Raw genomic sequence first — 26020 nt, 5'->3', positions numbered from 1 at the left:
TGAAGAAATGATTGCAATATGACAGAATTTCAAAAACATTTATTCCAGGAGGGGCTCAGTCGTTACCACAACAGATGTCATTTTCAACTCTACACAGGATAATGTCCCAACAGAGGAACAAGTTGCAATCACATTACTGAGTGAAAAAGCTACTCTCAATGCCCTAAACATAACTTCGTTAACAGTAAATGGTATAGGTATGTGTGTAAAAACCTAAAAGTCTAATCTGTAAAAAAAATCTTTAATAGTACTTGTTTGAGACAATTCACTGACTGCTTAAATGGTTAGATCAGACATGATTTTATATTAACTTTGATCAGCATTGTTTTTCATAAGCATTACGTAAAAAGCTAAATACAAACTGAATAAAAATTGTTTTCTTATGCCAATGCTTTTGTGAGTGCCATCTAACCCAAAAATAATTTCTTATGAACCAACAACAGATTACTCATCAACCACAACAACTCCTGTTGCAACATTTACAACAACTGAGACTTCCACAATTACAACAACTGCTCCTGAAACATCCCTCACTAGTGCAGTAGAAACATCTACAACAACAGAGACTTCCACAATCACAACAACTGCTCCTGAAATATCAACTACTAGTGCAAAAGAAACATCTACAACAACAGAGACTTCCACAATCACAACAACTGCTCCTGAAACATCTACAACAACAGAGACTTCCACAATCACAACAACTGCTCCAGAAACATCAACAACTAGCACAGTAGAAACATCCACAACCACAGAGACTTCCACAATCACAACAACTGCTCCTGAAACATCTACGACAACAGAGACTTCCACAATCACAACAACTGCTCCTGAAACATCCACAACCACAGAGACTTCCACACTCGCAACAACTGCTCCAGAAACATCAACAACTAGCGCAGCAGGAACATCTACAACAACAGAGACTTCCACAATCACAACAACTGCTCCTGAAACATCTACGACTACAGAGACTTCCACAATCACAACAACTGCTCCTGAAACATCTACAACGACAGAGACTTCCACAATCACAACAACTGCTCCTGAAACATCTACAACAACAGAGACTTCCAAAATCACAACAACTGCTCCTGAAACATCTACGACTACAGAGATTTCCACAATAACAACAACTGCTCCTGAAACATCTACAACAACAGAGACTTCCCCAATCACAACAACTGCTCCTGAAACATCAACCACTAGTGCAGTAGAAACATCTACAACAACAGAGACTTCCACAATCACAACAACTGCTCCTGAAACATTTACAACAACAGAGACTTCCACAATCTCAACAACTGCTCCTGAAACATCTTCAACAACAGAGACTTCCACAATCACAACAACTGCTCCTGAAACATCTACAACAACAGAGACTACCACAATCACAACAACTGCTCCTGAAACATCTACAACAACAGAGACTTCCACAATCACAACAACTGCTCCTGAAACATCTACAACAACAGAGACTTCCACAATCACAACAACTGCTCCTGAAACATCAACAACTAGCGCAGCAGAAACATCTACAACATCAGAGACTTCAACAATCACAACAACTTCTCCAGAAACATCTACAACATCAGTGACTTCAACAATCACAACAATTGCCCCAGAAACATCAAAAATTAGTGAAGCAGAAACATCTACAACAACAGAGACTTCCACAATCACAACAACTGCTCCTGAAACATCTACAACAACAGAGACTTCCACAATCACAACAACTGCTCCTGAAACATCTACAACAACAGAGACTTCCACAATCACAAAAACTGCTCCTGAAACATCTACAACGACAGAGACTTCCACAATCACAACAGCTGCTCCTGAAACATCTACAATGACAGAGACTTCAACAATCACAACAACTGCTCCTGAAACATCTACAACAACAGACACTTCCACAATCACAACAACTATTCCTGAAATATCTACAACAACAGAGACTTCCACAATCACAACAACTGCTCCTGAAACATATACAACAACAGAGACTTCCACAATCACAAAAACTGCTCCTGAAACATCTACAACGACAGAGACTTCCACAATCACAACAGCTGCTCCTGAAACATCTACAATGACAGAGACTTCCACAATCACAACAACTATTCCTGAAATATCTACAACAACAGAGACTTCCACAATCACAACAACTGCTCCTGAAACATCTACAACAACAGACACTTCCACAATCACAACAACTATTCCTGAAATATCTACAACAACAGAGACTTCCACAATCACAACAACTGCTCCTGAAACATCTACAACAACAGAGACTTCCACAATCACAACAACTGCTCCTGAAACATCTACAACAACAGAGACTTCCACAATCACAACAACTGCTCCTGAAACATCTACAACAACAGAGACTTCCACAATCACAACAACTGCTCCTGAAACATCTACAACAACAGAGACTTCCACAATCAAAACAACTGCTCCTGAAACATCTACAACGACAGAGACTTCCACAATCACAACAACTGCTCCTGAAACATCTACAACAACAGAGACTTCCACAATCAAAACAACTGCTCCTGAAACATCTACAACGACAGAGACTTCCGCAATCACAACAACTGCTCCTGAAACATCTACAACAACAGAGACTTCCACAATCAAAACAACTGCTCCTGAAACATCTACAACAACAGATACTTCCACCATCACAACAACTGCTCCTGAAACATCTACAACAACAGAGACTTCCACAATCAAAACAACTGCTCCTGAAACATCTACAACGACAGAGACTTCCGCAATCACAACAACTGCTCCTGAAACATCTACAACAACAGAGACTTCCACAATCAAAACAACTGCTCCTGAAACATCTACAACAACAGATACTTCCACCATCACAACAACTGCTCCTGAAACATCTACAACAACAGAGACTTCCACAATCCAACAACTGCCTCCTGAAACATCTTCAACAACAGAGACTTCCACAATCACAACAACTGCTCCTGAAACATCAAAAACTAGTGCATCAGAAACATCTACAACAACAGAGACTTCCACAATCACAACCACTGCTCTTGAACATTTACAACAACAGAGTCTTCCACAATCACAACAACTGCTCCTGAAACATCAACCACTAGTGCAGCAAAAACATCTACAACAACAGAGACTTCCACAATCACAACAACAGCACCAGAAACATCAACCACTAGTGCAGCAGAAACATCTACAACAACAGAGACTTCCACAATCACAACAACTGCACCAGAAACATCAACCACTAGTGCAGCAGAAACATCTACAACAACAGAGACTTCCACAATCACAACTGCTCCTGAAACATCTACAACGACAGAGACTTCCACAATCACAACAACTGCTCCTGAAACATCTACAACGACAGAGACTTCCACAATCACAACAACTGCTCCTGACACATCTACAACGACAGAGACTTCCACAATCACAACAACTGCTCCTGAAACATCTACAACGACAGAGACTTCAACAATCACAACAACTGCTCCTGAAACATCTACAACAACAGAGACTTCCACAATCACAACAACTGCTCCTGAAACATCAACAACTAGCGCAGCAGAAACATCTACAACATCAGAGACTTCAACAATCACAACAACTTCTCCAGAAACATCAACAACTAGCGCAGCGGAAACATCTACAACAACAGTGACTTCAACAATCACAACAACTGCCCCAGAAACATCAAAAACTAGTGCATCAGAAACATCTACAACAACAGAGACTTCCACAATCACAACAACTGCTCCTGAAACATCAAAAACTAGTGCAGCAGAAACATCTACAACAACAGAGACTTCCACAATCACAACAACTGCTCCTGAAACATCTACAACGACAGAGACTTCCACAATCACAACAACTGCTCCTGAACATCTACAACGACAGGGACTTCCACAATCACAACAACTGCTCCTGAAACATCTACAACGACAGAGACTTCCACAATCACAACAACTGCTCCTGAAACATCTACTACGACAGAGACTTCCACAATCACAACAACTCCTCCTGAAACATCTACAACAACAGAGACTTCCACAATCACAACAACTGCTCCTGAAACATCTACAACAACAGAGACTTCCACAATCACAACAACTATTCCTGAAATATCCACTACCAGTGCAACAGAAACATTTATAACAACAGAGACTTCCACAATCACAACAACTGCTCCTGAAACATCAAAAACTAGTGCAGCAGAAACATCTACAACAACAGAGACTTCCACAATCACAACAACTGCTCCTGAAACATCTACAACGACAGGGACTTCCACAATCACAACAACTGCTCCTGAAACATCTACAACGACAGAGACTTCCACAATCACAACAACTGCTCCTGAAACATCTACTACGACAGAGACTTCCACAATCACAACAACTGCTCCTGAAACATCTACAACGATAGAGACTTCCACAATCACAACAACTGCTCCTGAAACATCTACTACGACAGAGACTTCAACAATCACAACAACTGCTCCTGAAACATCTACAACAACAGAGACTTCCACAATCACAACAACTGCTCCTGAAACATCTACAACAACAGAGACTTCCACAATCACAACAACTGCTCCTGAAACATCTACAACAACAGAGACTTCCACAATCACAACAACTGCTCCTGAAACATCTACAACAACAGAGACTTCCAAAATAACAACAACTGCTCCTGAAACATCTACAACATCAGAGACTTCCACAATCACACCAACTATTCCTGAAATATCCACTACCAGTGCAACAGAAACATCTACAACAACAGAGACCTCCACAATCACAACAACTGTTCCTGAAACATCAACCACTAGTGCAGCAGAAACATCTACAACAACAGAGACTTCCACAATCACAACAACTGCTCCTGAAACATCTACAACGACAGAGACTTCCACAATCACAACAACTGCACCAGAAACATCAACCACTAGTGCAGCAGAAACATCTACAACAACAGAGACTTCCACAATCACAACAACTGCACCAGAAACATCAACCACTAGTGCAGCAGAAACATCTACAACAACAGAGACTTCCACAATCACAACAACTGCTCCTGAAACATCTACAACGACAGAGACTTCCACAATCACAACAACTGCTCCTGAAACATCTACAACGACAGAGACTTCCACAATCACAACAACTGCTCCTGAAACATCTACAACGACAGGGACTTCCACAATCACAACAACTGCTCCTGAAACATCTACAACGACAGAGACTTCCACAATCACAACAACTGCTCCTGAAACATCTACAACGACAGAGACTTCCACAATCACAACAACTGCTCCTGAAACATCTACAACAACAGAGACTTCCACAATCACAACAACTATTCCTGAAATATCCACTACCAGTGCAACAGAAACATTTATAACAACAGAGACTTCCACAATCACAACAACTGCTCCTGAAACATCTACAACAACAGAGACTTCCACAATCACAACAACTGCTCCTGAAACATCTACAACGACAGAGACTTCCACAATCACAACAACTGCTCCTGGAACATCTACAACAACAGAGACTTCCACAATCACAACAACTGCTCCTGAAACATCTACAACAACAGAGACTTCCACAATCACAACAACTGCTCCTGAAACATCAACAACTAGCGCAGCAGAAACATCTACAACATCAGTGACTTCAACAATCACAACAACTGCCCCAGAAACATCAAAAACTAGTGCATCAGAAACATCTACAACAACAGAGACTTCCACAATCACAACTACTGCTCTTGAAACATTTACAACAACAGAGACTTCCACAATCACTACAAATGCTCCTGAAACATCTACAACAACAGAGTCTTCCACAATCACAACAACTGCTCCTGAAACATCAACCACTAGTGCAGCAAAAACATCTACAACAACAGAGACTTCCACAATCACAACAACAGCACCAGAAACATCAACCACTAGTGCAGCAGAAACATCTACAACAACAGAGACTTCCACAATCACAACTGCTCCTGAAACATCTACAACGACAGAGACTTCCACAATCACAACAACTGCTCCTGAAACATCTACAACGACAGAGACTTCCACAATCACAACAACTGCTCCTGACACATCTACAACGACAGAGACTTCCACAATCACAACAACTGCTCCTGAAACATCTACAACGACAGAGACTTCAACAATCACAACAACTGCTCCTGAAACATCTACAACAACAGAGACTTCCACAATCACAACAACTGCTCCTGAAACATCAACAACTAGCGCAGCAGAAACATCTACAACATCAGAGACTTCAACAATCACAACAACTTCTCCAGAAACATCAAAAACTAGTGCATCAGAAACATCTACAACAACAGAGACTTCCACAATCACAACAACTGCTCCTGAAACATCAAAAACTAGTGCAGCAGAAACATCTACAACAACAGAGACTTCCACAATCACAACAACTGCACCAGAAACATCAACCACTAGTGCAGAAGAAACATCTACAACAACAGAGACTTCCACAATCACAACAACTGCTCCTGAAACATCTACAACGACAGAGACTTCCACAATCACAACAACTGCTCCTGAAACATCTACAACGACAGAGACTTCCACAATCACAACAACTGCTCCTGAAACATCTACAACGACAGGGACTTCCACAATCACAACAACTGCTCATGAAACATCTACAACGACAGAGACTTCCACAATCACAACAACTGCTCCTGAAACATCTACTACGACAGAGACTTCCACAATCACAACAACTCCTCCTGAAACATCTACAACAACAGAGACTTCCACAATCACAACAACTGCTCCTGAAACATCTACAACAACAGAGACTTCCACAATCACAACAACTATTCCTGAAATATCCACTACCAGTGCAAATGAAACATTTATAACAACAGAGACTTCCACAATCACAACAACTGCTCCTGAAACATCAAAAACTAGTGCAGCAGAAACATCTACAACAACAGAGACTTCCACAATCACAACAACTGCACCAGAAACATCAACCACTAGTGCAGCAGAAACATCTACAACAACAGAGACTTCCACAATCACAACAACTGCTCCTGAAACATCTACAACGACAGGGACTTCCACAATCACAACAACTGCTCCTGAAACATCTACAACGACAGAGACTTCCACAATCACAACAACTGCTCCTGAAACATCTACTACGACAGAGACTTCCACAATCACAACAACTGCTCCTGAAACATCTACAACGATAGAGACTTCCACAATCACAACAACTGCTCCTGAAACATCTACTACGACAGAGACTTCAACAATCACAACAACTGCTCCTGAAACATCTACAACAACAGAGACTTCCACAATCACAACAACTGCTCCTGAAACATCTACAACAACAGAGACTTCCACAATCACAACAACTGCTCCTGAAACATCTACAACGACAGAGACTTCCACAATCACAACAACTGCTCCTGAAACATCTACAACATCAGAGACTTCCACAATCACACCAACTATTCCTGAAATATCCACTACCAGTGCAACAGAAACATCTACAACAACAGAGACCTCCACAATCACAACAACTGTTCCTGAAACATCAACCACTAGTGCAGCAGAAACATCTACAACAACAGAGACTTCCACAATCACAACAACTGCTCCTGAAACATCTACAACGACAGAGACTTCCACAATCACAACAACTGCACCAGAAACATCAACCACTAGTGCAGCAGAAACATCTACAACAACAGAGACTTCCACAATCACAACAACTGCTCCTGAAACATCTACAACAACAGATACTTCCACAATCACAACAACTGCTCCTGAAACATCAACAACTAGCGCAGCAGAAACATCTACAACATCAGAGACTTCAACAATCACAACAACTTCTCCAGAAACATCAACAACTAGCGCAGCAGAAACATCTACAACATCAGTGACTTCAACAATCACAACAACTGCTCCTGAAACATTTACAACAACAGAGACTTCCACAATCACAACAAATGCTCCTGAAACATCTACAACAACAGAGTCTTCAACAATCACAACAACTGCTCCAGAAACATCAACCACTAGTGCAGCAGAAACACCTACAACAACAGAGACTTCCACAATCACAACAACAGCACCAGAAACATCAACCACTAGTGCAGCAGAAACATCTACAACAACAGAGACTTCCACAATCACAACTGTTCCTGAAACATCTACAACGACAGAGACTTCCACAATCACAACAACTGCTCCTGAAACATCTACAACGACAGAGACTTCCACAATCACAACAACTGCTCCTGAAACATCTACAACAACAGAGACTTCCACAATCGCAACAAATGCTCCTGAAACATCTACAACGACAGAGACTTCCGCAATCACAACAACTGCTCCTGAAACATCTTCAACGACAGAGACTTCCACAATCACAACAACTGCTCCTGAAACATCTACAACAACAGAGACTCCCACAATCACAACAACTGCTCCTGAAACATCTACAACAACAGAGACTTCCACAATCACAACAACTGCTCCTGAAACATCTACAACGACAGAGACTTCCACAATCACAACAACTGCTCCTGAAACATCTACAACGACAGAGACTTCCACAATCACAACAACTGCTCCTGAAACATCTACAACGACAGAGACTTCCACAATCACAACAACTGCTCCTGAAACATCAATCACTAGTGCAGCAGAAACATCTACAACAACAGAGACTTCCACAATCACAACTGCTCCTGAAACATCTACAACGACAGAGACTTCCACAATCACAACAACTGCTCCTGAAACATCTACAACGACAGAGACTTCCACACTCACAACAACTGCATCAGAAACATCAACCACTAGTGCAGCAGAAACATCTACAAAAACAGAGACTTCCACAATCATAACAACTGCTCCTGAAACATCAACCACTAGTGCAGCAGAAACATCTACAACAACAGAGACTTCCACAATCACAACAACTGCTCCTGAAACATCTACAACGACAGAGACTTCCACAATCACAACAACTGCTCCTGAAACATCTACAACGACAGAGACTTCCACAATCACAACAACTGCTCCTGAAACATCTACAACGACAGAGACTTCCACAATCACAACAACTGCTCCTGAAACATCTACAACGACAGAGACTTCCACACTTACAACAACTGCACCAGAAACATCAACCACTAGTGCAGCAGAAACATCTACAAAAACAGAGACTTCCACAATCATAACAACTGCTCCTGAAACATCAATCACTAGTGCAGCAGAACCATCTACAACAACAGAGACTTCCACAATCACAACAACTGCTCCTGAAACATCTACAACGACAGAGACTTCCACAATCACAACAACTGCTCCTGAAACATCTACAACGACAGAGACTTCCACACTCACAACAACTGCACCAGAAACATCAACCACTAGTGCAGCAGAAACATCTACAAAAACAGAGACTTCCACAATCATAACAACTGCTCCTGAAACATCAACCACTAGTGCAGCAGAAACATCTACAACAACAGAGACTTCCACAATCACAACTGCTCCTGAAACATCTACAACGACAGAGACTTCCACAATCACAACAACTGCTCCTGAAACATCTACAACGACAGAGACTTCCACAATCACAACAACTGCTCCTGAAACATCTACAACAACAGAGACTTCCACAATCACAACAACTGCTCCTGAAACATCTACAACGACAGAGACTTCCACAATCACAACAACTGCTCCTGAAACATCTACAACGACAGAGACTTCAACAATCACAACAACTGCTCCTGAAACATCTACAACAACAGAGACTTCCACAATCACAACAACTGCTCCTGAAACATCTACAACAACAGAGACTTCCACAATCACAACAACTATTCCTGAAATATCCACTACCAGTGCAACAGAAACATCTATAACAACAGAGACTTTCACAATCACAACAACTGCTCCTGAAACATCTACAATGACAGAGACTTCCACAATCACAACAACTGCTCCTGAAACATCAATCACTAGTGCAGCAGAAACATCTACAACAACAGAGACTTCCACAATCACAACAACTGCTCTTGAAACATCTACAACAACAGAGACTTCCACAATCACAACAACTATTCCTGAAACATCTACAACGACAGAGACTTCAACAATCACAACAACTGCTCCTGAAACATCTACAACAACAGAGACTTTCACAATCACAACAACTGCTCCTGAAACATCTACAATGACAGAGACTTCCACAATCACAACAACTGCTCCTGAAACATCAATCACTAGTGCAGCAGAAACATCTACAACAACAGAGACTTCCACAATCACAACAACTGCTCCTGAAACATCTACAACAACAGAGACTTCCACAATCCCAACAACTATTCCTGAAATATCCACTACCAGTGCAACAGAAACATCTATAACAACAGAGACTTCCACAATCACAACAACTGCTCCTGAAAACATCTACAATGACAGAGACTTCCACAATCACAACAACTGCTCCTGAAACATCAATCACTAGTGCAGCAGAAACATCTACAACAACAGAGACTTCCACAATCACAACAACTGCTCCTGAAACATCTACAACATCAGAGACTTCCACAATCACACCAACTATTCCTGAAATATCCACTACCAGTGCAACAGAAACATCTATAACAACAGAGACTTCCACAATCACAACAACTGCTCCTGAAACATCTACAACAACAGAGACTTCCACAATCACAACAACTGCTCCTGAAACATCTACAACGACAGAGACTTCCACAATCACAACAACTGTTCCTGAAACATCAACCACTAGTGCAGCAGAAACATCTACAACAACAGAGACTTCCACAATCACAACAACTGCTCCTGAAACATCTACAACGACAGAGACTTCCGCAATCACAACAACTGCTCCTGAAACATCAACCACTAGTGCAGCAGAAACATCTACAACAACAGAGACTTCCACAATCACAACAACTGCTCCTGAAACATCTACAACAACAGATACTTCCACCATCACAACAACTGCTCCTGAAACATCTACAACAACAGAGACTTCCACAATCTCAACAACTGCTCCTGAAACATCTTCAACAACAGAGATTTTCACAATCACAACAACTGCTCCTGAAACATCTACAACAACAGAGACTTCCACAATCACAACAACTGCTCCTGAAACATCTACAACAACAGAGACTTCCACAATCACAACAACTGCTCCTGAAACATCTACACCAACAGAGACTTCCACAATCACAACAACTGCTCCTGAAACATCAACAACTAGCGCAGCAGAAACATCTACAACATCAGTGACTTCAACAATCACAACAACTGCCCCAGAAACATCAAAAACTAGTGCATCAGAAACATCTACAACAACAGAGACTTCCACAATCACAACAACTGCTCCTGAAACATTTACAACAACAGAGACTTCCACAATCACAACAACTGCTCCTGAAACATCAACCACTAGTGCAGCAGAAACATCTACAACAACAGAGACTTCCACAATCACAACTGCTCCTGAAACATCTACAACGACAGAGACTTCCACAATCACAACAACTGCTCCTGAAACATCTACAACGACAGAGACTTCCACAATCACAACAACTGCTCCTGAAACATCTACAACGACAGAGACTTCCACAATCACAGCAACTGCTCCTGAAACATCTACAACGACAGAGACTTCAACAATCACAACAACTGCTCCTGAAACATCTACAACAACAGAGACTTCCACAATCACAACAACTGCTCCTGAAACATCTACAACGACAGAGACTTCCACAATCACAACAACTGCTCCTGAAACATCAATCACTAGTGCAGCAGAAACATCTACAACAACAGAGACTTCCACAATCACAACAACTGCTCCTGAAACATCTACAACGACAGAGACTTCCACAATCACAACAACTGCTCCTGAAACATCAATCACTAGTGCAGCAGAAACATCTACAACGACAGAGACTTCCACAATCACAACAACTGCTCCTGAAACATCTACAACGACAGAGACTTCCACACTCACAACAACTGCACCAGAAACATCAACCACTAGTGCAGCAGAAACATCTACAAAAACAGAGACTTCCACAATCATAACAACTGCTCCTGAAACATCAACCACTAGTGCAGCAGAAACATCTACAACAACAGAGACTTCCACAATCACAACTGCTCCTGAAACATCTACAACGACAGAGACTTCCACAATCACAACAACTGCTCCTGAAACATCACCAACAACAGAGACTTCCACAATCTCAACAACTGCTCCTGAAACATTTACAACTACAGAGACTTCCACAGTCACAACAACTGCTCCTGAAACATTTACAACTACAGAGACTTCCACAATCCCAACAACAGCTCCTGAAACATCCACCACAAGTGCATTAGAAACATCTACAACAACTGAGACTTCCACAATCACAACAACTACTCCTGAAACATCCATCACTAGCACAGCAGAAACATCTCCAACAACAGAGACTTCCACAATCACAACAACTGCACCAGAAACGTCCACCACTAGTGCAGCAGATACATCTACAACAACTGAGACATCCACAAGCACAACAACTGCTCCTGAATCGTCCACCACTAGTGCTGCAGAAACATCTACTAAAACTGAGACTTCCACAGTCGCAACGACTGCAGCTGAAACATCCACCACTAGTGCCGCAGAAACATCTACCACAACTGAGACTTCCACACTTGCAACGACTAGTCCTGAAACCTCCACCACAAGTGCAGCAGAAACATCTACAACAACTGAGACTTCCACAATCACAACAACTACTCCTGAAACATCCACCACTAGCACAGTAGAAACATCTCCAACAAAAGAGACTTCCACAATCACAACAACTGCACCACAAACGTCCACCACTAGTGCAGCAGATACATCTACAACAACTGAGACATCCACAATCACAACAACTGCTCCTGAAATGTCCACCACAAGCGCTGCAGAAACATCTACCACAACTGACACTTCCACGATTGAAACGACTGCTCCTGAATCGTCCACCCCTAGTGCTGCAGAAACATCTACCAAATCTGAGACTTCCACAGTCACAACGATTGCAGCTGTAACATCCACCACTAGCACAGCAGAAACATCTACCACAACAGAGACTACCACAATCACGAGTGCTCCTGAAACATCCACCACAAGTGCAGCAGAAACATCTACAACAACTGAGACTTCCACAATCACAACAACTGCACCAGAAACATCCACCACTAGTGCAGCAGATACATCTACCACAACTGAGACTTCCACGCTTGAAACGACTGCTCCTGAATCGTCCACCACTAGTGCTGCAGAAACATCTACCACAACTGAGACTTCCACAGTTACAACGACTGCTTCTGAAACCTCCACCACTAGTGCAGCAGAAACATCTACCAAAACTGAGACTTCCACTTTTGCAACGTCTTCTCCTGAAACGTTCACCACTATCGCAGCAGAAACATCTACCAGAACTGAGACTTCCACAGTCGCAACGATTGCTCCTGAAACATCCACCACTATGCCGCAGAAACATCTACCACAACTGAGTCTTCCACAGTCGCAACGACTGCAGCTGACACATCCACCTCTAGCACAGTAGAAACATCTACCACAACTGAGAGTACCTCAATCTCGGCTTCTCCTGTAACATCCACCACAAGTGCAGCAGAAACATCTATAACAACTGAGACTTCTATAATCACAACAACTGCTCCTGAAACATACACCACTAGCACAGCAGAAACATCTCCAACAACAGACACTTCCACAATCTCGGCTTCTCCTGTAACATCCACCACAAGTGCAGCAGAGACATCTACAAGAACTGAAACTTCCACAATCACAACAACTGCTCCTGAAACGTCCACCACTAGTGCAGCAGAAACATCTACTCCAACTGAGACTTCCACAGTCACAACGACTGCTTCTGAAACCTCCACCACTAGTGCAGCAGAAACATCTACCACAACTGAGACTTCCACACATGCAACGACTGCACCTGAATCATCCACCACTAGTGAAGCAGAAACATCTACCACAACAGAGACTTCCACAATCACAACAACTACTGCTGAAACATCCACCATTAGCACAGCAGAAACATCTCCAACAACAGAGATTTCCACAATCACAACAACTGCATCAGAAACATCCACCACTAGCGCAGCAGATACAACTACAACAACTGGGACTTCAACAATCACGACAACTGCTCCTGAAACATCAACCACTAGTGCAGCAGAAACATCTACCACAACAGAGACTTCCACACTTGCAACGACTGGTGCTGAAACATCCACCACTAGTGCCTCAGAAACATCTACCACAACTGAGACTTCCACAGTCACAACGACTGCTTCTGAAACTTCCACCACTAGTGCAGCAGAAACATCTACCAAAACTGAGACTTCCACTTTTGCAACGTCTTCTCCTGAAACGTCCACCACTACCGCAGCAGAAACATCTACCAGAACTGAGACTTCCACAGTCGCAACGACTGCTCCTGAAACATCCACCACTAATGCCGCAGAACATCAACCACAACTGAGACTTCCACAGTCGCAACGACTGCTCCTGAAACATCCACCAGTAGCGCAACAGAAACATCTACCACAACTGAGTCTTCCACAGTTGCAACGACTGCAGCTGAAAGCTCCACCTCTAGCACAGTAGAAACATCTACCACAACTGAGACTACCACAATCTCTGCTTCTCCTGTAACATCCACCACAAGTGCAGCAGAAACATCTATAACAACTGAGACTTCCACAATCACAACAACTGCTCCTGAAACATCCACCACTAGCACAGCAGAAACATCTCCAACAACAGAGACTTCCACAATCACAACAACTGCACCAGGAACGTCCACCACAAGTGCTGCAGAAACATCTACCACAACTGAGACTTCCACACTTGTAACGAAAGCTCCTGAATTGTCCACAACTAGCGCAGCAGAAACATCTACCATAACTAACACTTCCCCACTTGCAACATCTTCTCCTGAAACGTCCACCACTACCGCAGCAAAAACATCTACCACAACTGAGACTTCCCCAGTCACAACGACTGCTCCTAAAACATCCATCACTAGTGCCGCAGAAACTCCTATCACATCTGAGACTTCCACAGTCGCAACGAGTGTTGCTGAAATGTCCACCACTAGCACAGCAGAAACATCTACCAGAACTGAGACTACCACAATCACGACTGCTCCTGAAACATCCACCACAAGTGCAGCAGAATCATCTACAACAACTAAGACTTCCACAATCACAACAACTGCTCCTGAAACATCCACCACTAGCACAGCAGTAACATCTACAACAACTGAGACATCCACAATTACAACAACAGCTCCTGAAACATCCACCACAAGTGCAGTAGAAACATCTAGAAACAACTGAGACTTCCACACTTGCAACGACTACTCCTGAAACGTCCAAAACTACCGCAGCAGAAACATCTACCAAAACTGAGACTTCCACAGTCACAACAACTGCTTCTGAAATATCCACCACCAGTGCAGCAGAAACATCTACCACAACTGAGACTTCCACAGTCGCAACGACTGCTCCTGAAACATCCACCAATAGTGCAACAGAATCATCTACCACAACTGAGACTTCCACAGTCGCAACAACTGCTTCTGAACTGTCCACGAGTAGCGCAACAGAAACATCTACCACAAATGAGTCTTCCACAATCACAACAACTCCACCAGAAACCTCCACCACTAGCACAGCAGATACATCTACAACAACTGAGACATCCACAATCACAACAGGTGTTCCTGAAACATCCACCACAAGTGTTGCAGAAACATCTACCACAACAGAGACTTCCACACTTGCAATAATTGATCAAAAATCATCCACCACTAGTGCCGCAGAAACTTCTACCACAACTGAGACTTCCACAGTCGCAACGACTGCTCCTGAAACGTCCACCACTAGTGCCGCAGAAACTTCTACCACAACTGAGACTTCCACAGTCACAACGACTGCTCCTGAAACCTCCACCACTAGTGCAGTAGAAACATCTACCACAACTGAGACTACCATAATCACTACTGCTCCTGAAACATCCACCACAAGTGCAGCAGAAACATCACCAACAACAGAGACTTCCACAGTCACAACAACTGCACCAGAAACGTCCACCTCTATCACAGCAGATACATCTACAACAACTGAGACATCCACAATCACAACAAGTGTTCCTAAAACGTCCACCACAAGTGTTGCAGAAACATCTACCACAACAGAGACTTCCACTCTTGCAACGACTGCTCCAGAATCATCCACCACTAGCACAGCAGAAACATCTACCACAACCGAGACTTCCACACTTGCAACGACTGCTCCAGAAACGTCCACCACAAGTGCTGCAGAAACATCTACCACAACTGAGACTTCCACACTTGCAACGACTTCTCCTGAAACGTCCATTACTACCGCAGCAGAAACATCTACCACAACTGAGACTTCCACAGTCGCAACGACTGCTCCTGAAACATCCACCACTAGTGCAGCAGAAACATCTACCACAACTGAGACTTCCACAGTCGCAACGACTGCTCCTGAAACATCCACCACTAGCACAACAGAAGCATCTACCACAACTGAGACTTCCACAGTCGCAACGACTGCTCCTGAAACATCCACCACAACTGAGTCCTCCACATTCACTACAACTCCAGCTGAAACGTCCACCACTAGCACAGCAGAAACATATACCACAACTGAGACTACCACAATCATGAGTGCTCCTGAAACATCTACAACAACAGAGACTTCCACAGTCACAGCAACTGAACCTGAAACATCCACCAATAGCACACCAGAAACATCTCCAACAACAGAGACTTCCACAATCACAACAACTGCACCAGAAATGTCCACCACTAGCGCAGCAGAAACATCTACAACAACTGAGACTTCCACAATCACATCGTCTGCTCCTGAAACATCCATCACCACTGCAGCAGAAATGTCTACAGTAACAGAAACTTCCAGACTCGCAACTTCTGCTGAAACATCAACAACAGTATTTACAACTTTTGCTGGAACTACTACTGCTGGACTTTCCACGATATCACCACAAACAACATATACTGCAGAACCTTTGATTTCCACTTCAGCCACTACTGAAAGTACCACTGTCAGCACACCAACAACATCCACAACACCAACAGCTACAACAACACATCTTTCAACCGTGACATCAACTCCTGTTGGAACTACTACTGCAGTACCTTCCACAAAACCACCACAAACAACATCTACAGCAGTAACTTCTGTGATTCCCACTTCAACCACTACTGAAAGCACCACTGTCAGCACAGCAACAACATCCACAACACCATCAGCTACAACAACACATCTTTCAACCGTGACATCAACTCCTGTTGGAACTACTACAGCAGTACCTTCCACAACACCACCACAAACAACATCTACAGCAGTAACTTCTGTGATTCCCACTTCAACCACTACTGAAAGCACCGCTGTCAGCACAGCAACAACATCCACAACACCGTCAGCTACAACAACACATCTTTCAACGGTCACATCAACTCCTGTTGGAACCACTACTGCAGTACCTTCCACAACAGCACCACAAACAACATCTACAGCAGTAACTTCTGTGATTCCCACTTCAACCAGTACTGAAAGCACCACTGTCAGCACAGCAACAACATCCACAACACCGTCAGCTACTACAACACATCTTTCAACAGTGACATCAGCTCCTGCTGGAACTACCACTGTAGGACCTTTAACAACAGCACCACAAACAACATCTACGACAGTAACTTCTGTGATTCCCACTTCAACCACTACTGAAAGCACCACTGTCAGCACAGCAACAACATCCACAACACCGTCAGCTACAACAACACATCTTTCAACGGTCACATCAACTCCTGTTGGAACTACTACTGCAGGACCTTCCACAACAGCACCACAAACAACATCTACGACAGTAACTTCTGTGATTCCCACTTCAACCACTACTGAAAGCACCACTGTCAGCACAGCAACAACATCCACAACACCGTCAGCTACAACAACACATCTTTCAACTGTGACATCAACTCCTGTTGGAACTACTACAGCAGTACCTTCCACAACACCACCACAAACAACATCTACAGCAGTAACTTCTGTGATTCCCACTTCAACCACTACTGAAAGCACCACTGTCAGCACAGCAACAACATCCACAACACCGTCAGCTACAACAACACATCTTTCAACGGTCACATCAACTCCTGTTGGAACCACTACTGCCGTACCTTCCACAACAGCACCACAAACAACATCTACAGCAGTAACTTCTGTGGTTCCCACTTCAACCAGTACTGAAAGCACCACTGTCAGCACAGCAACAACATCCACAACACCATCAGCTACAACAACACATCTTTCAACAGTGACATCAACTGCTGCTGGAACTACTACTGCAGGACCTTCCACAACAGCACCACAAACAACATCTACAGCAGTAACTTCTGTGATTCCCACTTCAACCACTACTGAAAGCACCACTGTCAGCACAGCAACAACATCCACAACACCAACAGCTACAACAACAGCTACAACAGCTACAAGGACAATACCTGAACTTGTGTATCTAACAGATCTGGTATTCCGCTCTTTAGATAACTTTACAGATGAACTCAGTAATCAAAATTCACAGATCTTCAAGGACAGGGCTCAGCTTGTCATATCTCAGGTGAGTTAAAATAAACCTACAAGATTAAATGCTAATACACAGAAAATATCTTTATTGCACCCATGAAGCAAAAAAGTCTTAATCAGTAATCAATGTCATTTAACAAATAATAACAAAAAATATATTGATTGTGGTTTTGACTGGCTGTTGCACTTTTACTCTTGCAGCTTAATCATATCTACAAAGCAAAATTTCCTTCCTCCTTTATCAGAGCGAATGTCTTAAGTTTCAGGTAAATATATGATTTATGTGCAGTTTTAAACACACACACACACACACACACACACACATTATATTTGTTATTTCAGAATCTTATTTGACATCCTTCTATTTTTTCCAGTTCTGGGTCAGTCATCACAGAAACCCAACTAGCTTTTAACTCCACACAAGCTGTTCCAACCGTTCAAGAGGTTTCAGACACTCTCTTTACAGCAGTGATAAAAGGAGAAGTCAATCCATTGAACATAACTCCTTATTCAATTTCAGTCAACGGTTCAAGTAAGTTTGCTTGCATTTCAGAAAACATCTTGCAGATTCTGAAAGTCTTAGAAAAACTGTGCCTACCACTTTTGTTCAGTAGATCTTATAGAATTTACAACCTTCATATCACTATGTATACTGACACACAAAATCTAATTTGTACACCTTTTTCTTATAGTTATAAACATGACTACTTCAACTACAGCATCAACAACAACAACAACAGCTACAACAACAACCACACCAACAACAAAACCCTTGACATCTACAACTAAAGTGCCTGCAACTACAACTACACAATTTGTACCTGTGTACATAACATCTCTGGTGTTCCGCTCTTTAGACATATTTATAATTGATCTCAGTAATCAAAGCTCTCAGGCCTTCAAGTCAAGATCTGAGCTTGTCAGATCTCAGGTGAGTTCAAATAAATTTACGAGATTCACAGATGACACACATATCTTGTAAAAATATCTTGTATTTAAGAGAACAGAATATATATTTTAGACCAAAGCCAATAATACCGTATAAAGGGTTTTATTATAATTTATTTCTTTAGCTTGCCGTAAATAAGTGATACATTTTGCCCCCCCCCCCCCCATAATGTTGTCAGCGGTTATCAATATAATGTAACAAATAAAAAAGATCATTCTGATTGTGATTGTGACTGCCTGTTATTGTATGTTACAGCTTGAAACCATCTACAGACCAAAATATCCTTCCTTCATCAGAGTGAATGTCTTAAGTTCCGGTAAATATGGAATTTTTGTGAAGTTTTAAGCATATATCAGAACATGTATGTATATATATATATATATATATTCACACAATATATGTTTCAAAGGAATCTTATTTGACATCCTTCTATTTTTCCAGTTCTGGGTCAGTCATCACAGAAACCCAACTAGCTTTTAACTCCACACAAGCTGTTCCAACCGTTCAAGAGATTTCAGACACTCTCTTTACAGCAGTGATAAAAGGAGATGTCAATCCATTGAACATAACTCCTTATTCAATTTCAGTCAACGGTTCAAGTAAGTTTGCTTGCATTTCAGAAAACATCTTGCAGATTCTGAAAGTCTTAGTAAACATTTGCTCAGTAGATCTTGTAGAATTTACAATCTCCATATCACTACCCTTATGAAACAAAAATATATTGCAATATATTGGAAAATATCAGGTAATATATTAGGCATATATTCTTATATATATTTATATTTTTCCAATATATTGCAATATATTAAAAGCGGCAATCATTTGTATATTTTGCAATATATTATATAATATATGTATCATCAATATATTATTAAATGTATTCAAATATATTAAATATTAGAAATAAAAAGGGAAAATAATATATTACAATATATCACAATATATTTTAAGAAATATATTGGTAAATATATTTTCCTTTCGTAAGGGTATGTATACTGACAGACAAAACAGTGCATTTTATCTAATTTTGTACACCTTTTTCTTACAGTTATAAATGTGACTACTTCAACTACAGCATCAACAACAACAACAACAGCTACAACAACAACAACAACCACACCAAAAACAACAACAAAACCCTTGACATCTACAACTAAAGTGCCTGCAACTACAACTACACAATTTGTACCTGTGTACATAACATCTCTGGTGTTCCGCTCTTTTGACATATTTATAATTGATCTCAGTAATCAAAACTCTCAGGCCTTCAAGTCAAGATCTGAGCTTGTCAGATCTCAGGTGAGTTCAAATAAATTTACGAGATTCACAGATGACACACAGAAAATATCTTATACTTAAGAGAACAGAATACCATCTATATTTTAGACCAAAGCCAAAAATACTGTATAAAGGGGTTTGTTATTATTAATATTATTTTTAGCTTACCATAAGTAAGTGACACATTTTGTTTTCGCCCCTTATAAAGTAAAAAAGTCCTCAACGCTTATCAATGTAATGTAACAAATAAAAAAGATCATTCTAATCATTCTGTTATTGTATGTTACAGCTTGAACCCATCTACAGAGCAAGATATCCTTCCTTCATCAGAGTGATTGTCTTAAGTTTCCGGTAAATATGGAATTTATGTGAAGTTTTAACACACACATGTATATAGATGTAGATGTATATATATATATATTCACACACATTATATGTGTTATTAAGAAATCTTATTTGACATCCTTCTATTTTTTCCAGTCCTGGGTCAGTCATCACAGAAACCCAACTAGTTTTTAACTCCACACAAGTTCTTCCAACCGTTCAAGAGATTTCAGAGTCCCTCATGTCAGCAGTGGTAACAGGTGGTGTTGATCCACTGAACATAATCCCTTCAACGGTTTCAGTCAATGGTTCAGGTAAGTTTTATTGCATTTTAAAACCTATCCTACAACATGTTCTGAAAGTCTTCCAACAACTGCACCTAGAACTTTGGCTCAATGGATTTTGTGGAATTTCTAGCCTTAGCACTGGTCACTAGTTAATTATCTGGAAATAAGAATAACACACAAAAAAGTTATGGTACATTTGGACTTTAATGAAACAAAAAAGAGAGACCTTGTTGATCTAATTCGTTAATTTTTTTTTCTACAGTTATAAATATGACTGTAGCTGCAACTACAACAACAACTGCAGCTACAACTTCAGCTTCAAGTGGATTGAAGATTCAATCCAGCCTATTCCAAGCAACATGGCTCATTATTATGGCAAAAATATTACAACTTTTCCTATAGATCCCTTAACAATGAATGTGAGTTGCGAGAAATGAAAGGCATGTACAAGGCACAGATTATATTAGCAAATTATATTGTTTTTGTATGTGTGTTTGTGTATTGTGTTATTTAGTATTATAGCACACTCTCAGCATTGATTCTAAGAAGCACAATTTGTAATTAGAAAAAAAATAATATATATGTATTTATTTATCAGCAGGTTGTAGTAATCAATCAAATAAGGACAATTCCTATTTCCTCAGTATTTTAAATGTAATGCTTTTGTTCACTTGTCTGCAGGTTAAAGACTATTTATACTGTAATTTTATTTTGCCTAGTATGTGGTAACATTCCAAGATCTTATTTTATCTTATTGTAATCAAATATTTATTAAGTTCACATCATCCAAAATTGTATGATTGTTTGTAGTATTTACATGTATTTAAAATGTAAGGGTTTTATATTAATTAAATTAAATAAAGTCTTAATGCAAATTTAACTTGCATAGGTCTAATTCTTTCTTCGCAAACTCATTATAGTCTAATTATCAAAACTGGAAATTTAAAAACAGAATAATCATGTCAGAATAGTATGATTAATGAGGCTTATTAGATAGTATGCATTAATGAGACCTATTTTGTTCTTTCTTTATAGCAACATGACAAGAAAATAAGACATCAATGAGTTTCAATAAACATTAGTTTTTTGTTTTTTACTGAAATTTAAATACTGCACACTGATGGCACATCTGACAGCTGGGTGTCTCACATTTTATACCTTACTTTACATAATAATAGTTACTGTATTAATCCACCTAGCAAGTTACTGCATATAGATTTTTTTTTTTTTTAAATAGTATATCCAGAGTGGGTTATGGCTAGTAAAAACAATGAAAGTATCTTTAAACACACACACACAAAAAAAAGTGTAACAACCACCTAACAAACTGCTATGCAAACTGTCATTGCAGTGGTTTTCATATTCCACTTCACGTATTTAATGCTCGCAAACAATGCAAAGCATTAAAACATTTTTATAGTTCTAGTCCCAAAACAAGTGTTTTGTACACTCACTAATTTAATGTAATAATAATTTATCAGATATCCCTAAAACATTGTACAATGCCTTATATACTGTATAGGACATATGCTATTTTTAAAATCATCTTTTTGCTGAAAGTGTATGACTTTTTCATATACTGCATGATTACAGAGAAAATATCTCCTTCTCGTGCAATGAAAAAGGAATGTCTCTAGATCTTTGTCAGGCGACATAATTAGAGCACATGACCGCTTTACTCTATAAAATTGCCTGTGTCTGTTCTAGGGTACAAGGGATGTTTGTCAGAAAGTTTTAATTACCACAAGTACATTAACTACAAGCACAATCCTCATTGTGGTTCAGTATCTTTAATTTTGTGGAATCCTCTTACTGTGCCGGTCTGAAACAGACATACAGCACAGTTAAAATAATTGATGGGATTGTTTGTCCCCATAGCAGTGTGATATGTGCAAGAATCATGTCTGCTTTCAAGACAGAATTCAATTACATTTAATACTAGAAGCTTTTTCATTTCTAGATTTCATGTCTACATGAATTGCTATTACACTGAATAGGTGTCTGGGTGACGTTTATTTACAGTATCAAGAGTAACCATCAAATTCAGTGTTTTTGTGACAGCTTACACAATCAAACTCATTTCAAGTACTGCGACTTGATCTTTTCTTTGGCAGGACTGATTGGTTTGCAGTGAACCACTGACTTGACCAGTCTTGCTTGATTGTTTGCATAACAGACTTAACTCGAAACTTATTTTGCGACATGCTTGTGATCTGTTGACTCTGAAACTCACCTTTTTTAATATAAAGATAAGTTGTGAGTTGGGTTTTTTTATCAAAAGGGAGCATAGCTTTACATCGGTCATATTTTATTTTTATTTTTACTCATCTTTTGCTGTTATAGAGTCTTTATCTGTGTGTTCTGATATGTCGGGATTTTACTTTGTCCAAGTTTGTTTGTCTATTGTTTTCATTCATTCCTTCGACAAGAGACTTGTCTTGCATAACAGTTTTTTATTTTATTTTTATGCACGTCATGTTATTGTGCGTTTCAGAGAATGTGTGAAAAAATGAAATAAAGTCTATACATTCATATATCATTAAGGTGTAAAGAGCTCTTATGTTGTATGAATTACAAAGCATTTCTGTCATAATGGGTATTAGTATTGTTGAAACAGACTGAGTCTTGGGTAAATGCCTGAGGGATTCTACTACTCTGACATTCTTCCGCCTTTACAGAAGAACACCTTCTTTATTATTCTAGGTGTTGACAGGGTCTTTTATAAAATGAACTGCAGAGATTACAGTAGTTACAATTAAGGGTAAATAAACCACCCACATTGTGTCACCATGAATGGAATGACACATGGTCACATTCTTTGCTGTTGAATAACATTGCACAACCTACCATGCTCGCCCAACATTATTCTAGGTTGCCATTATCTCTCAGTGAAGACTGTGAAGTTTTCTGATGAAAGGGATTTCAAAGTGAGAATCTTTGTGGTTGTTTGTGCATACTGTGGATTTTCACAAAAGTGTTTTTTTTTTTAAGTGAGACTGCTAAAATGGCAATGAACTGATACAAACTATATTTTGTTACTTAATTGTGATCAGCCTAAGTAGTTAAATTACACAGCTGAAATTAATTTTCTTTGAACCTGCCAGCAGAACACAATTCAAAGTGATTTAATAATAAAAATCAGGTAATTATCATCTATTACCTCTGGTGTCATTTAAAACCTGAGAATAAAACCAATGAAAGGCAACTAACTACCAAAATATATTATTTTGTGCTTTAAAGAAGAAAAAAAAGAAAGGTCTGGAATGCCATGGGGTGAGTAAATGACAGATTTGGAGGTGAACTATATCTTTAAGTGTTTCAATGTCAGTATTCCAGGTTCTAGTAAGAGATGCAAGACAATTAATTAGAGAGGAGTTCATCCACAAGCAAAGCAAATTCATGCCTGCCCTCTGTTGGCCAAATACAAGCTAATCCTTAAAAGAGCCCAAAAGAAAAGAGCATATGAGGACAGAGAGTAAATAGGACAGCAGGCACAACTCTGATTTTGCTATCCCATGAACTGTTGGTGTCACAAGACTTTTATTTTACTTTTTCTCCTTCTTGCTCAATACAATGCCCCAAATAACAAGTATACCCAACCATGCTCAAGATATTTAGAAAAAAATGTAAATTAGTTTATGAGAAATAAAACTTAAGGAACAGTAATTGATATTAAATATACCGAGTATCAAAAGCACAGGTAAGTGCATGGCATAAATAATAACACAGCAGACTACAGCCATTGCAGCTTAGGCAGGTGTTATTAAATTCGCTTATATACAGGTGAGGTGATATGGATAAACTCTCAAGCCTAGAAAAAAGGTATAAAAGCTGTCACTGGGGCAGTACCCTTTTAAAAAGTACTGATATATACCAATTGGAATGGGTAATAATATGTACACTTTAGGTACTAATATGTACCTTTAAGGTACCAAAATGCACCCTTTAGGGTTAAATAAGGTAGAAAGAAAGAATACCGTCCTAAAAAAGATACCGTCCTAATGAGTCTGAGAGTGTAGAATATTTGTTCAGAATATTTGCAATACTCTAGAAAGATTATTCCATTGTGAATGTTTGTTCGTTGCTTAGCAATAAAAAGTTGTTTTCTTTTCTACATTTGTTCTTTCAGTTTTCCAAATCCACTTACACTGTGCTAATTTCGCCAATAGAGAGCGCTTTTATTCACCGAATCTCTTTAATCGAACCATGGACGTGGGCAGGTGGAGCAAAGTATGAAGCCAATTTTTATTATACTTTTTTTTTTTTTTATCCAGGAAGGAGGAATAAAGCCAGATGGGAAAATTTAGGATTTCAATAAAGTTCTGCATTGGAATTGCTGTAATAAATATGAATTAAACATATACTTTCAGACTGAGAAAG

At 40.2% G+C, this 26020-nt stretch overlaps 3 protein-coding genes across 3 annotated transcripts; all 3 read left to right on the top strand.

Moving 5' to 3' along the window:
* Positions 1-6539: 6539 nt before the first annotated feature.
* On the top strand, positions 6540-7700 carry LOC113044083 (mucin-5AC-like; the record flags this gene model as incomplete). The annotated part of the gene is made up of 2 exons (XM_026203683.1): positions 6540-6912; positions 7063-7700. Coding segments are annotated over 2 exons (1011 nt in total), but the record flags the coding sequence as incomplete, so codon positions are not given.
* Positions 7701-13029: 5329 nt separating this feature from the next.
* On the top strand, positions 13030-16408 carry LOC113043942 (mucin-5AC-like). The gene is made up of 4 exons (XM_026203495.1): positions 13030-13255; positions 13855-14040; positions 15553-16201; positions 16345-16408. Exons 1-4 carry the CDS (start codon positions 13030-13032, stop codon positions 16406-16408), a joined length of 1125 nt encoding a protein of 374 aa, XP_026059280.1.
* Positions 16409-19282: 2874 nt separating this feature from the next.
* On the top strand, positions 19283-22182 carry LOC113044082 (integumentary mucin C.1-like). Its single transcript, XM_026203682.1, has 5 exons — positions 19283-19334; positions 19495-19733; positions 21319-21380; positions 21510-21667; positions 21903-22182. The coding sequence occupies exons 2-5, from the start codon at positions 19503-19505 to the stop codon at positions 22040-22042; spliced, it is 591 nt and encodes a 196-aa protein (XP_026059467.1). The 5' UTR covers positions 19283-19334; positions 19495-19502; the 3' UTR covers positions 22043-22182.
* The last annotated feature ends 3838 nt before the right edge of the window (positions 22183-26020 follow it).

This window comes from Carassius auratus, chromosome 26 (assembly GCF_003368295.1).
Source record: "Carassius auratus strain Wakin chromosome 26, ASM336829v1, whole genome shotgun sequence".
NCBI lineage: Eukaryota > Metazoa > Chordata > Actinopteri > Cypriniformes > Cyprinidae > Carassius > Carassius auratus.
The sequence above is the reverse complement of the archived record's forward strand: the minus strand, read 5'-3'. Positions and strand labels throughout refer to the sequence as shown.

Excerpts from the sequence above, each read along its gene's own strand:
- LOC113043942 (XM_026203495.1), top strand. The coding sequence starts at position 13,030 with ATGTCCACCACAAGCGCTGCAGAAACATCTACCACAACTGACACTTCC. Across the intron at positions 14,041-15,552 it reads TTCTGAAACCTCCACCACTA|CAGAAACATCTACCAAAACT; the intron begins GTGCAGCAGAAA and ends AAACTACCGCAG. Across the intron at positions 16,202-16,344 it reads TCCACCACAAGTGCAGCAGA|AAACATCTACCACAACAGAG; the intron begins AACATCACCAAC and ends CAAGTGTTGCAG.
- LOC113044082 (XM_026203682.1), top strand. The coding sequence starts at position 19,503 with ATGACTACTTCAACTACAGCATCAACAACAACAACAACAGCTACAACA. Across the intron at positions 19,734-21,318 it reads CTGAGCTTGTCAGATCTCAG|CTTGAACCCATCTACAGAGC; the intron begins GTGAGTTCAAAT and ends TGTATGTTACAG. Across the intron at positions 21,668-21,902 it reads GGTTTCAGTCAATGGTTCAG|TTATAAATATGACTGTAGCT; the intron begins GTAAGTTTTATT and ends TTTTTTCTACAG.